The sequence below is a fragment of the Scyliorhinus torazame genome, chromosome 7 (genome assembly GCF_047496885.1).
Source record: "Scyliorhinus torazame isolate Kashiwa2021f chromosome 7, sScyTor2.1, whole genome shotgun sequence".
Lineage (NCBI taxonomy): Eukaryota > Metazoa > Chordata > Chondrichthyes > Carcharhiniformes > Scyliorhinidae > Scyliorhinus > Scyliorhinus torazame.
This window is the reverse complement of record NC_092713.1, coordinates 117,599,197-117,613,943: the sequence shown is the minus strand read 5'-3', so window position 1 is coordinate 117,613,943 and position 14,747 is coordinate 117,599,197. Positions and strand designations below refer to the sequence as shown.

The following is a 14,747-nucleotide window of genomic DNA, read 5'->3' as shown; positions in this document are numbered from 1 at the left end:
TTCGGCGACGAGAGTGGAAAATCCCGGCCTATGTCTTTGGATTACTTGGCCAGTAATATTACCACTATGCTACCATCACCCGATTAACCATCTTCTCCACCTCCCTCTTGTGTTGGTCAAATGTGATGATGCCCTCACACCCTTCCCTCCTTACCCTTTCCTTTGGTCTTACTGTGGTCCAGGTGAAATCAAGGTGTCAATGGTGCGTTTATCATGAGTACTGACCCATATATTCCATTTTCTGGCACGGGTTGATGCCAGAGATAGAAAACTGGTTATGGGGAAAGAGTTGAGACTGCAAACTATTTCCACTAATCCTGAAAAAGTTACGAGAAAGGTATTATTAATTAGCAAATTATTTAAAAGCCTGAATGGAGAAAATCTTCTTTCTCTGTTTAGAGCATCAGTAGCAAGAAGGTCATGAATTAAAAATGTAAAGTCATAAATTTTAAATGGTCACTCAAAGTGAGGAGAGAGGTTTGGAGACATTTCTTTACACAAAGGACAGTCGCAGAATGAAATGTTTTGCCACAAGAGAATGATTGAGGTAGGGATCATTATATATTTTGAGGAAAGAGAATAAATATTTAAAGCAGCAGGAGTTGCAGAGATGGGGGTGGGATCCTCCCTTTGGGGGACTAAGTCCCCACGCCCGCCGGAAAACGGGCGAGAATCACTCCGGACATTTTCCTCGAAAGTCCGGGGTGATTCTCCGTTTTCCAGGGGGCTTGCAGGCCTTCGGCGTGTGTCCCGCAGGCAGCTCTGGCTGCCAACGGGGCCCTGATGGACAGACTGCGCGGCCGCGCATGCACACGGTGGCCGTAAGCGGGTCCGCACATGCCCTTAGTGGCCCACCTCGGCGTGGGCGCCGCCGACATGGCGGAGCCACACAGCGGGCCCACGCGGAGGAAGATAGATCGCTCCCGGATCGTGATGGCCAGCTGATCGGTGGCCCCTGATCGCGGGCCTGTCCGTCGTCGAGGCCCCTCCCCCTCCGGTGTCCGATCCCAACGCCCCCCCCACCATAAAGCCCACATCAGCCACGACTCCGAGTCCCCGCCAGGCGGAACCACATAAGAAACTCTCAGGCGGGACTCAGTGGGCACTCGGCCCGTCGAGCGCGGAGAATCACCGGAGGGGCCTTTTCCAATGGCCACGACCGGCGCCGCGTTGATCGATCGCCTGTGCGCGAATGACAGCGATTCTCCGGTCGCCCAAGAATAGGCGTGGGGGCCTATTTTGGGTAATTTCCCGTCCCTGCACCGAGCGCGATTTCGCCGCGAAGGGTCGGCCAATCCCGCCCAAGGTCAATAGGTTTGTTTTGAGTTACTCGAACAAAGCGTCAACATGACACCTCTGCTGTGGTCCTCTACACTGTGAACATATTAAGATGAGTTGGATGGGCGGCATGGTGGTGCAGTGGTTAGCACTGCTGCCTACAGCGCTGAGGACCCGCGTTCGATCCCGGCCGAGGGTCACTGTCTGTGTGGCGTTTGCACATTCTCCTTGTGTCTGCGTGGGTTTCACCCCCACAACCCAAAGATGTGCAGTTTAGGTGGATTGGCCACGCTAAATTGCACCTTAATTGGAAGAAAAATAATTGGGTACTTTAAATTTATTTGAAAAAAGATGAGCTTAATGGCGGAACATTCTGTTTTAAATTGCCTGATGCAGTGAGAGCAAGAATATTAAAGGGGGAGTCATTGATGGGTTTGTTGCAATATTTCAAGCAGCTAGCTGAAGATCAGAATTTCCAAATGCCCTGGACAAATCCTTCCATGGATCCTTTCAGCAGCAGGAAGTAGATTTCCCAGTGAGAACTTCAGGAAGAAAGAGCATAATTGGGGGTTTTACACCCGTGCAGGCCTCAACCCTCTAAAACAGACCATCCTTATTTTTCTCAGCAGAGTCAGCTTTGCTTCCTGATGTTCTGGAACTTCCCAGATCTTCCTTATCATTTTATTACATCCTTTTCCTTGTCGGATATTTTAGGAATGACTTGGGAATTCCCACGTGGAATCATTATTTTTCCTCAGTCAGATTTCCCACTGACCTTCATTTCTTTCTGCTGATTAATCATTTCATCAAATAGCAGATGGTAAAAAAAAGATTGCAGCTGAGTGAGACTGAAAGCACAGTAATATCTTCCAGTCAACGGTCTCCAGCAGAAACACCCTGAAACCTCTTTGAAGATACTGCAACTCAAAGATTATTTTTCTAATTTTGAATATTCTCAACAATGTACACATGAAAAGCATTTCTGTTGTATTTTAAGTGAGATCTTCCCCATAAGTGTTATGTTGCTGTCTAGAAGCTACATCGGGGCGGGATTCTCCGTCGGCCGTGCGAAAATCAGGAAAGGTGATTGGCGGAGAATCAATGTTTTTTTAATTTAGTGTACCCAATTATTTTTTTCCAATTACGTGGCAGTCCACCTACCTTGCACGTCTTTGGGTTGAGGTGGTGAAACCCCTGCAGACACGGGGAAAATGTGAAAACTCCATACGGACAGTGACCCGGGGAGAATTGATTTTGGCGTGAAATCGTGGAGGACGCAAGGTTCACGCCAAATCGCAATTCTCCAGTGCCTCGACAGCGTCGTCAATGCGTTCCACTCCGCACGTACAGTAAACACTGTTTGCATATCATTAATGGGCCTAACCTGGTATTTTCCGGGGGCCCCGAAATTCTCCGCCACCACTGGGGTGAATTCCCAACAGCGAGGTTTACTTGTGTTTTTAAAAATTGGGAGACAGGCACCGTGGCTGATGAGGGAGAGAAAGGAGGTAGGACACAGAGAGGCGCGACCGTGCACTGCCAGCCCTGATGCAGACCGGGCTGGCAGGTATGAGGGAGGGCCCTGTCGGGGGTGTGTGGGGGGGGGGGTTGACTGGGGGATGTGCCGTGGGGCCGGGTGTCCAGGCACAGACCGCCATTGCCGCAGCCTGCAAGGCAGCCACCTTGCTGCAAATCCCACTGACCCACCACTGTGGCCCGTGGTTCTGCAGAGTGCCAATGGCCGTATGGGTGCTCTACTCCCGCACTCCAGCCCCCAGCCCCCACCCTCTAGCCCACCACCCTGCACCCCACTCTCCCCCATACCACTGCCCCTCCTCCCTCAACTGGGTGCCACCCATCAGCAGGGCATCACATGGCCCGTCCGAGGGCAACAACCACATCAGCTCCTACAGGCGTGAGCCGGACAACGTACCACTGGCAAGGGCAACACCAGCTGATCGTACCCCGGGCAACAGGGACGGTCACCAAGAGGCTCCCAACGTGCCAGGCTACAGGGATGGGGGAGGGGGGTCATGTGGGGGCAAGGTCAGCAGTGCCAACCAGGGCCACCGTGTAGTCCATTGGACCTGGTTGGGCACGGGGGTACATACCATGTTAACATGTCAGCCTTTCACCCTCTGCAGACAATGGGTATTGGAATACAACCAGCAATGATGGCCTTCCTTCTAGTCACTGCAGACCTTGAGGATGCACTGAGGCTGTACGAGTTGGAGCTGCTTGAGGAGAAAGAAGCTGCAGCAGCAGAATCTGCCAGATGAACTGGAGGCAGCAGGTGAGAACGGACGGCAACCGCCCAACAGGCCGAGGAGGAGGAAGTGTTGGCAGCAACTGTCATTCGAGGACCTGCCGCACCAGGCATGCAGTCAAAGACTCCGGCTGAGCAGGGGGACAGTACTACATACCTGTTGGATCATGGCGCACCTGGCACCGCGGGGGAGTGGGGAGGACTCCCGCTCCCGGTGGCCGTCAAGGTGACGGTTGCCCTGAACCTTTACGCCATGAGGTCCTTTCAGGCGCCATGGGGGGACCTGTCCGGGATCTCACAGAGCTCAGTACACAGGGGCACCTGCGTCGTCATGGTGGCCCTATGCGGCCAGTTGGTAAAATACTTCATTTCAATGTGGACCGAGCCCACCAGAATGCCTGGGCAATGGGGTTCACTGCCATGGAGGCGTGGGTGTAAGTAGGGTGCTCTTTCTAAGGGCCGGTGCAGACTCGATATGGCGAATGGCCTCCTTCTGCTCTCTAAATTCTATAATACTATGAAAGGGGTTCCACTCAATTAACTTGTTGCTGGTGTGTGACCATGAGATGCGAATCATGCACGTCTGCACCCGATACCCAGCCAGTGTGCATGACGTCTTCATCCTTGCACATCTGACGGTTCCTGGCCTCTTAGAAGCCCCCCCTCCAGCTGGAGGGTTGGCTCTTGGGCGAACGGGGCTATCCGCTGCGGTATCTGGAGGCCACAGATCAGCTGCCCTATCCGGAGGCCACAGATCAACGCAGACACCCGCTACAACTCCCCACTGTAGCGACCAGGGGCATGATCAAGTGGTGCATCAGCATCCTGAAGCTGCGGTTCAGGTGCCTGGACCGCTCTGGAGGGGCTCTCCAGTATAGTGCTGAGATAGTCGCCCACATCGTGGTGGCCTGCTGCATCATCCACAACATCGCGCAGCAGAGGGGTGACATGCTGGAGGAGGGGGGTGAGCATCAGTTCACGCCCTATGTGGATGATGTGAGGGATGCGTAGGATGGGCAGGACAAGCGGCCCGTGCAGGCATGGGAGGTCGCACAACATGTGCGCCAGGACCAACGCGCATTGGATGCTCTAATAAGCTCCAGGTTCACCAACTTGGGGAGGGCGGGGGGGCAGACTGACCAGGTGCACAGACACTGCAACCCACCACCCCTCCGGCAACCCCCTCCGTGATACATATCTGCCGCACCATGGGGTGCGGGCCCTTGGCTGGCAGTAACAGTTAGTATGGTCCATGAATTGGAGGATGATGACACTGCGCCCTGCGATGTGCTCTGCTGCTCCACGTCATTTGACAACATCTGACTCCTGCCCACTTGACCCCTGCATGCGAGCTGGCCATTCAATCACACGGTCCCATCGAATCCCTGAGGTGGCGGAGATGGGAGTGGGGGATACCAGAGCGGTGAGTGCTGGCTGAACTACAGTCACTGGGCCAAGCCCACCCCCAACGTCTGCCCATTTCCGACCCCCCACCCATGCCTCCTCTGCGGCCAGCCCAGCCCAGTTCACCCCTCACACCCTTCTGGCAGAGCGCCGACACAGGTAGTAACGTTGTGGACAGGTGTTTAATGTGAGAACATATATGCAGATTTGTGCCCTAGCCGCTATCGCTTAACTGTGCCCTGCACCCGTGCCAACATTTTTTTAAAAAAAATTTAGAGTATCCAATTATTTTTTTTTCAAATTAAGGGGCAATTTAGCGTGGCCAATTCACCTATCTTGCACATCTTTGGGTTGTGGGGGTGAGACCCACGCAGACATGGGGAGAATGTGCAAACTCCACACAAACAGTGACCCAGGGCCAGGATCGAACCTGGTACCTCGGCACCGTGAGGCAGCAGTGCTAACCACTGCGCCACCGTGCTGCTCTTGCCAACTTAGCTACTGTCTCATTTTCTGGCCTTCCGGGCCCTAACGCTACGTCTATGCTACTCATGTGTGCGGAACTTTGCTATATGTTTCTGCTCGGCGATTCTGCATTGTCGGCGCCCTGAAGGCCGCCTTGGAGAACGCTTACCCGAAGATCAGAGGCTGAATGCCCTTGACTGCTGAAGACTTCCCCGACTGGAAGGGAACATTCCTGCCTGGCGATTGTCACGCGATGTCCGTTCATTCGTTGTCACAGCGTCTGCATGGTCTCGCCAATGTACCACGCTTCGGGACATCTTTTCCTGCAGCGTATGAGGTGGACAACGTTGGCCGAGTCACACGAGTATGTAACACATACCTGGTGGGTGGTGTTCTCACGTATAATGGTGGTACCCATGTCGATGATCTGGCACGTCTGCAGAGATTCCCATGGCAGGGTCGTGTGGTGTCATGGTCGCTGTTCTGAAGGCTGGGTAGTTTGCTGCAAACAATGGTCTGTTTGAGGTTGCGCGGTTGTTTGAAGGCAAGTAGTGGGGGTATGGGGATGACCTTGGCAAGATGTTCGTCTTCATCGATGACCTGTTGAAGGCTGCGAAGAAGATGTTGTAGTTTCTCCGCTCCGGGGAAGTACTGAATGCCGAAGTGTACTCTGTCGATTGTGTCCCGTGTTTGTCTTCTGAGGAGGTCGGTGCGGTTTTTTGTTCTGGAGTGTTGGAACTGTCGATCGATGAGTCGAGCGCCATAACCCGTTCGTACGAGGGCATCTTTCAACTTCTGTAGATGTCTGTTACGATCCTCCTCGTCTGAGCAGATCCTGTGTATACGGAGGGCTTGTCCATAGGGGATGGCTTCTTTAATGTGTTTAGGGTGGAAGCTAGAGAAGTGGAGCATCGTGAGGTTATCCGTGGGCTTGCGGTAAAGCGAAGTGCTGAGGTGACCGTCCTTGATGGAGACGAGTGAGTCCAAGAATGCAACTGATTCTGGAGAGTAGTCCATGGTGAGTCTGATGGTAAGATGGAACTTATTGATGCCATTGTTTCACTGATTCTTTGCCATGGGTCCAAAGGAAAAAAATGTCATTGATGTATCTGGTGTATAACATCAGTTGAAGGTCCTGTGCGGTGAGGAGGTCTTGTTCAAACTTGTGCTTGAAGATGTTGGCATATTAAGGTGCGAATTTGGTCCCCATGGCTGTTCTGTGTGTCTGGATGAAGAACTTGTTGTCGAAGGTGAAGACCAGAATGAAGCGGATGAGTTGCAGAATTGCATCTGGAGATTGGCAGTTGTCGGTGTTGAGTACTGAGGCTGTTGCAGCAATGCTGTCGTCATGGGGGATGCTGGTATAGAGTGCCGAGACGTCGATTGTCATGAGGAATGTTCCTGGTTCAACTGGTCCTGCTGAGTTTCTGTAAGAAGTCCGTCGTATCGTGATAGAAGCTGGCCGTGCCAGATCATCGACATGGGTACCACCATTACACGTGAGAACACCACCCACCTGGTATGTGGTACATACTCGTGCGACTTGGCCAACGTTGTCCACCTCATACGCTGCAGGAAAGGATGTCCCGAAGCGTGGTACATTGGCGAGACCATGCAGATGCTGCGACAACGAATGAACGGACATCGCGTGACAATCGCCAGGCAGGAATGTTCCCTTCCAATCGGGGACGACTTCAGCAGCCAAGGGTATTCAGCCTCTGATCTTCGGGTAAGCGTTCTCCAAGGCGGCCTTCAGGACGTGCGACAACACAGAATCGGCGAGCAGAAACTTATTGCCAAGTTCCGCACACATGAGTATGGCCTCAACCGGGACCTTGGATTCATGTTGCATTACATTCACCCCCCACCATCTGGCCTGGGCTTGCAAAATCCTACCAACTGTCCTGGTTTGAGACAATTCGTACCTCTTTAAACTGGGATTATCCCTCACTCCAGTTGCTCTGTCTGGACCTGTAAATTACCTGCAAAGACTCGCATTCAAAGTATCGTCTTGCATCTTTGACTTTGTCTATATATATGTTTCTGGAACCCACCTCTTCATTCACCTGAGGAAGGAGCTGTGCTCCGAAAGCTAGTGATTCGAAACAAACCTGTTGGACTTTAACTTGGTGTCGTAAGACTTCTTACTGTGCTCACCCCAGTTCAACGCTGGCATCTCCACATCACATTAAGGGTAAGTGAAAATCAGCCAGCGCGGGTCTTGTAGGTCAGCCAGTGTGGGTCCCGAAGGCCAGCCAGCCGGTGGGCAATAGTGGGTCGCAAGAAAGAAAGTTTGTAAAACACCGTGCTATTATCAGGTTGCAACTTGAATACTGGTAGAATGCCATTCTGCACCATAGTGTACTGCTGTGTTGCTGCCCTGTCCCACTGTATCTTTATACAGTTGAAACGCTCTATATTGTACAGCTACTTGTGTCACCGTGTTGATTTGTTGTCTCTGTCCTTCCTGTGAATCTGTACCAATCCTTTTTGCCCCCTTTATTGGGGTAAAACTACATCATATCACTTATTTTTGTGAGTTCTCATTCCCCCCCCTCCTTCATATTGGTGTAGTTCTGCAATACGTAGTTTATTTGATGCCATTTGATGTCCCCTCTTGATAGCACTGTTGTGCCTTTTGTGTTTGTATGCTGCCATTCTAAGCCTTTTGTGCTGGTCATTAGTCCTATCCTAGGTACGTCATAAATTAAGGGTGGAATTCAATGGAAACATTTCTAAGTTCATTTGTGGTGGGTTTTTCAGGGAATTTCCCTCTGGCTCTGCCGGCAAGTTCCCCACCACTATTCAATGACACTTAGGGTGCAGGCGTGATTCTCCCAAAAGGGAACAAAGTTCCCTAGCGAGCACATTTATCCGCGTGTTTCCAGCACTTGCGGTGCCGAGAAACACAGGCTGTTCAATGCAACCCACGTTGTATAAGAGGCGTGAACGGGGAATGCATGGCCGAGGCCACACATAGCCCTGTTTTGTACAGTGGGGAGCTCCGCTTGCTGGATTCCCCCACCGTAGCACGAGATCGGGACACCATTTTCAAATGGCATCCCGATCTCCAAGGCCCCCAAAACGATCCCCGACAGGGACCAACGGTACAGGACCCAGAAGGCATACAGACATGGGGAGCATTGAAACATTTTAAACAATAAATTAAGGTTACTTAAATAAATAAGCTGCACATTCTCCCTGTGTCTGCGTGGGTCTCACCCCCACAACCTAAAGAAGTGCAGGTTAGGTGGATCGGCCACACTAAATTGCCCCTTAATTGGAAAAAAAAGAATTAGGTACTCTAAATTCATTTAAAAAAATACTTAAACAAATAAACATTCAAGGTTAAGCCTGCAATTTTCTCGTATCTCTCCTATCGTTCAAAGACATCACCCCAATTACAATTAATATGTAAATCTAAGATAAGATAGGAGGACTAGGTGCACTGGAGTTGTAACTTGAGAATACTGTCTGCACATTAGACTCCACAAATACTGCATTTACTCGTGGTATATTTAATTGTCCTATTTTTATTATTTGGGATAATTCAATTTGAGATACAATTACAGTTCCAGCCTACGTAATCAAGATTGAACTGTGACAGATCTGATTGCTGATCATGTCCTGTGTGACTTTAAAGTTTGTCTGAACTCTTTCTTCCACCAATAACTTTTACGGAGCTAAGGATTCCTTATGCAGCTGATATTTGCAGCCAAGTGACCCTGGGAAAACAATGATGGACTGAACAGACACAGCAGAATTAATTTTTTTTTAAAATATTTTTATTCAGCTTTTTCAATTTTATATGTGAACAGTAAAACAATAACCCCCCCCCCCCCCCCCACTCCCCGGAACCCTTCCCCACATGTGAAATAAACCCTCCCACAAAAAGATCCCCCCCACTTGTTCCCTCCTCTTCAACCCCCCCTCCCACACACTTGACAACAAACCGTGACCAGGGGCGTCACTCTCCCACCCCCCGCCGGGTTGGAGAATCGCCGGGGGCTGCCGTGAATCCCGCCCCCGCTGGTTGCCGAAGTCTCCGGCACCGGAGATTCGGCGGGGGCGGGAATCGGGCCGCGCCGGTTGGCAGGCCCCCCCGCTCAATTCTCCGGCCCGGATGGGCCGAAGTCCCGCCGATAAATTGCCTGTCCCGCCGGCATGGATTAAACCACCTTTTGAACGGCGGGACAAGGCGGCGCGGGCGGGCTCCGGGGTCCTGGGGGGGGCGCGGGGCGATCTGGCCCCGGGGGGTGCCCCCACGGTGGCCTGGCCCGCGATCGGGGCCCACCGATCTGCGGGCGGGCCTGTGCCGTGGGGGCACTCTTTCCCTTCCGCCTCCGCCACAGTCTCCACCATGGCGGAGGTGGAAGAGACTCCCTCCACTGCGCATGCGTGGGAAACTGTCAGCGGCCGCTGACGCTCCCGCGCATACGCCGCTCGGGGATGTCATTTCCGCGCCAGCTGGCGGGGCAACAAAGGCCGTTTCCGCCAGCTGGCGGGGCGGAAATTCCTCCGGCGCTGACCTAGCCCCTCAATGTTGGGGCTCGGCCCCCAAAGATGCAGAACATTCCTCACCTTTGGGGCGGCGCGATGCCCGTCTGATTGGTGCCGTTTTGGGCGCCAGTCGGCGGACATCGCGCCGTTTCGGGAGAATTTCGCCCCAGCTCTTTAAAGTGTAGAGTAAATGTCTGCCATCTCCGTTAGAACCCCTCAATTGGTCCCCTCACAGTGTACTTAACTTTCTTGAGATATAAAAATTCCTTGAGATCTCCCAGCCATACTGAGGCACTGGGTGGTGAAGCTGACCTCCACCCCAGCAGTATCCGTCCACAAGCAATGAAAAGGGATTTTGGCAGAAAAACCGGCAAACACTGGAACAGAAAAACGAACCGTGGCAACACATTCATCTTTACCGACTGAATTCTGCCAACCAAAGACAGAGGGAGACTACCCCACCTTTGTAAGTCAGCCTTAACCCTGCTCACCAAACTCGTAAAATTCAGTTTCTGAAGCCGGGTCCAATCCTGAGCTACCTGCACCCCCAGATACCTAAAATGGGAATACATAATGCGGAGTGGTAACACCCCCAGATCTGCTCCCCTCCCCAGCAGAGTGACCGGAAAACACTCACTTTTCTCCCAATTCAATTTATACCCTGAAAAATCCTAAACCCGCCTTCAACAGCACCGTGATATCACCCGTAGTGGGGATCGGATCCGTCACATACAAAAGAACATCATCAGAGTACAAGGACACGCTGGGCGGGATTCTCCCATTCGCCGGCAGAGTGTCCATGCCGTCGGAAACGCCATCGTGTTTCACGGCGGTGTGAATGGGCCGCTGGGAGTACCGATTTTGGCCCCTACAGGGGGCCAGCATTGCGCTGGAGCGGTTCACGCAGCTCCCGGCGCAAACTGTGTGCCGCGCCAATCCGTGCATGCACGGTGGCCTCCCTCAACATGCCAGTTCCGACGCAACATGGCGCAGGAGTTCAGGGGCTGGCGCGTAAGAAAATAGGCCCGGGGAGCGAGAGGCCGGCCTGCCGATCGGTGGGCCCCGATCGCGGGCCAGGCCCCATCGGAGGCCTCTCCCGGGGTCGGAGCCCCCCCGCTCCCCCCCCCACAGGCCGCCCCCCGACCCTGTGCGCAGAGTCCCCGCCAGCTGCGACCAGGTGTGGCCGGTGCCGGCGGGACTCTGCCTTTTTAGAGCGGCCGTTCGGCCCGGAGGATTGGCGGTCCGGCCGTGTAGAGTGACCCGCGACCGGCGCAGTGCCAAACGCGCCGGCACCAATGGCGCTGCATGGAGAATCGCGTGCCGGCGTGGCATGGTTGCGGAGATTCTCTGGCCCGGTGTGGGGCTGGGAGAATCCTGGGCAATCAAGAGGGGGGACATAGGACACCACTGCCTCGTTTCCCTGTGCTGCTGAAAGTATACCAAACTTACATTATTTGTATGGACACTGGCCTTAGGTGCCTTGTATAACAGCCGACCTGCAGAATTAATTTAACCATTTCAACCAATCTTCATACAGAGACACATCTGCAGGAAATAGTATTCAGAGGGTCGAATGGAGAAAATAGTCATCAGAGTGTGACATGCAGAGAGTAGTGTTTTGTGTACGATCAAGTCCAAGCTCATGTGAAGTGAAATGCTTCATTTTTTTTAATACTCTGTATTTGTGGATCTACAAAAATCTGAATACAGTATAAGTGTTGAACTATAACTTTATGCGTTCTATGTTTAGTTGTCTTTTCTTGGGTTACATTAGAAAGCTGAAAAGTGCAATAAACTTGGCTAAATTGTAACAGTTACCTTTGTAATAATAATTGCTCCCACCCGCACAATGCTATTCTGCAAACCTCCAAGATAGCGCCTGTATTTTCATCATACACTGATACACATGGCTGTGATTTGTTTTACAGGTCTTTGATTTTTCACTCAGCAAAGAAGACATGATATTTCTAAACTCACTGAAGAATACCAAAAAGCTCATCACACTGCATTACCCTTTATGGAAGGAACAGGAATTACAATCAAAAATGACTTTTGTCCACTAAATGTTTTGAGACACAGTTTCTGTCTATGCCTACAGTGTATTGTATAAAAAGCATTGACATTATTGATGATTTTTATTTTCTTTGTTGCAATTCAATGTCCCAGTTGATTCGTTTTATCTTTTCCAATGATGGAGTACTCCAGGAAAGTCTCAAGAGAGCCAAGTTTGTGCCTTCACCTTAATGTCAAGCAATTTCTAATTTAAACTTGAATCTTAATTGATCCACATCTTTCACTTTACTTTTTAACATTGAGAATTGAAGATTATTCCTTTTCAGGTCCTCCATGCAATATCAGCAAGAGATTTGTTTATACTTTCCACTTCATTTCATGTTATTTTGATTTACTAATGCAAGACTGCTGTTTGTACCGTTACAAGAAAAGAGGTGCATTTATCATAATAGGTGGAGTGGTCTTTTGAGAAATTATAAGTGACATTAGAGACGCATGATCATTTTAAACTTATAGTTAACCTAGTGTTTGAGATTGAATTATGCAGTAGGGCGTAGAACATTTAGATGGATGTAACAAGCCCAAGTTTGTTATTATTTGTAACATTTTTCACCGAAATTTCTGAGAGGTGGCTCTGAGACAAGCCTGAGAGTATTTCCTAAAAAACATTGAATGTAATCAAGCAAGTCATGTCAAAAACCTGTGTGCCTGTAACAATAAGACTAATTACTTGAATTGTACACGTTTATATTTAATTAAAATGTTTGCACACTTAACCAAGGTGTAGAATAGTTGCATCTGTTATCAAACGAGTTATACGTTTTTAAAAATGAGTACCTAGGTATGGTGATAGAGCCATTGAACAGTTCAGATTGTCACCTTTTACAAAGTCCAAAATCAATGGGGACTAGAATAGGAGTGGGAGTTTAGCTTGCATTTTGATGCCTTCTTTTGCTATTGAAATTCATTTTAAATCTTACTTGTGCATTCACTCCATGAGATACATCACTAAGTAAATGGGGGAAAAATAGACTCCTGTTTTAAAAACCAAACTTACATGTTTGGTTTGAATTTTAGAAATTTGACAGCCTTAGATTCATGTGATACGACAGCAAAGCATAGATAAGTATCCTACAATGACAGATAGCCTTAACACCTGGATCTATGTTGTTCTTACAATAAACAACGTGAAATACTATGAGCGCGATTCTCCACTGCCACGCCGGTTGGGAGAATCGCCTGGGCCGCCAAAATTTCCGGGGACGCCAGTCCGACGCCCTCCCGCGGTTCTCCCAAGCGGCGGGAACGGCCCGGTCGAGTTTCGCGGGCCGTCCTCTCTAAATCCGCCCCGCAAGGAGATGGGGGACAGATCTTGCGGGGCCGCGGAAGGAAGGAGGTCCTCCTTCAGAGAGGACGGCCCGACGATCGGTGGGCACCGATCGCAGGCCACCCCACATTCCAGGTGAAGCCCGGTGCAGGATCCCCCCCACAGGCCGCCCCCCCACAGGCCGCCCCCCCCCCCAGCGTTCACGCACCGCCCACGACTGCAGCGACCAGGTGTGGACGGCGCCGGGGGGAACCCCGCCGTTTTGGCCTGGCCGCTCGGCCCATCCGGGCCTCAGAATAACGGGGGTGCCGGAGAATTGCCATTTTGGGTGTCTCCGGCGATTCTCCGGCCTGCGAAACTCGACCGGGCCGTTCCCGCCGCTTGGGAGAATCGCAGGAGGGCGTCGGACCGGCGTCCCCGGAATTTTGGCGGCCCAGGCGATTCTCCCAACCGGCGTGGGAGTGGAGAATCGCGCCCCTTGTTCTTGTACATCAAAGTCTCTCCAATTTGAATTTGCCCCTTTGGAACCAGCTCTAGTCCTTTGTGCCTGTGTGCACCCTCCACAATTCTGACTCCAGCATCCTTTGAATTCCCTCCAACCCCAAAACATCACATGGCCATTTAATTGTATTGATTCAATTATAAAACAGAGCTTTGAAGGAAAGGATTTTAAAGGGGAAACCCTGCAATGAATGGTGACACACCCATGATAATTGTACAGTAAGAAGTCTTACAGCACCAGGTTAAAGTCCAACAGGTTTGTTTCGATGTCACTAGCTTTCGGAGCGCTGCTCCTTCCTCAGGTGAATCACCTGAGGAAGGAGCAGCGCTCCGAAAGCTGCTCACCTCACCGCCCAAGCGAAAGCTTCCTCACCTGAGGAAGGAGCAGCGCTCCGAAAGCTAGTGACATCGAAACAAACCTGTTGGACTTTAACCTGGTGTTGTAAGACTTCTTACTGTGCTCACCCCAGTCCAACGCCGGCATCTCCACATCATGATAATTGTAGAAAGTCAAGCTTCACTGATCTGTAGAAATGTAAGGTTTGAATTCTGTTATCCTCCCACAGAATTTATTGAAGCATTTTGTGAGGCACTAATTTAAGCTTGAAACTTTTTTGCATTCTGTAAATGATATGGAAACTGAGACTGCAGTTATTGGTCCCTCCAGAACTTCCTCTTTCAGGTACTAATATATGACATGTTATTCAATAACATGTTCATAGGAAACTGGCAAAGCAGGTGCAATTGGCAAAATTAGCAAATGGCTTCTCATTCCCAAATTCCAGTATTAAATATATTTTTTTTTAAATAAATATTTTTTTTTATTAAGGTTTATTAACAACACAATTTTTCCCCTTACAAACAGTAACCCCCCCCCCCCCCCCGTAACAAAATAACGCAAAATTTCCCTGAGCAAGATATATACATGGCAAGAAGGTATATTTACATAGCTTTATACACTGGCTCTTGGCCGCACGTACCGTTTCCCCCCAC

General features: G+C 50.7%; 1 protein-coding gene across 3 annotated transcripts in view; it reads left to right on the top strand.

Moving 5' to 3' along the window:
- The window catches only part of LOC140426503 (uncharacterized oxidoreductase ZK1290.5), a 262,640-nt gene extending 249,938 nt beyond the window's left edge, over positions 1-12,702 (top strand). For all 3 annotated transcript variants that reach the window (XM_072511363.1, XM_072511361.1, XM_072511362.1), the window contains one exon: positions 11,842-12,702. In XM_072511363.1, coding sequence (XP_072367464.1) covers positions 11,842-11,976 — 135 coding nt within the window. In that variant the 3' untranslated portion in view covers positions 11,977-12,702. The remainder of the gene's footprint in view (positions 1-11,841) is intronic.
- The last annotated feature ends 2,045 nt before the right edge of the window (positions 12,703-14,747 follow it).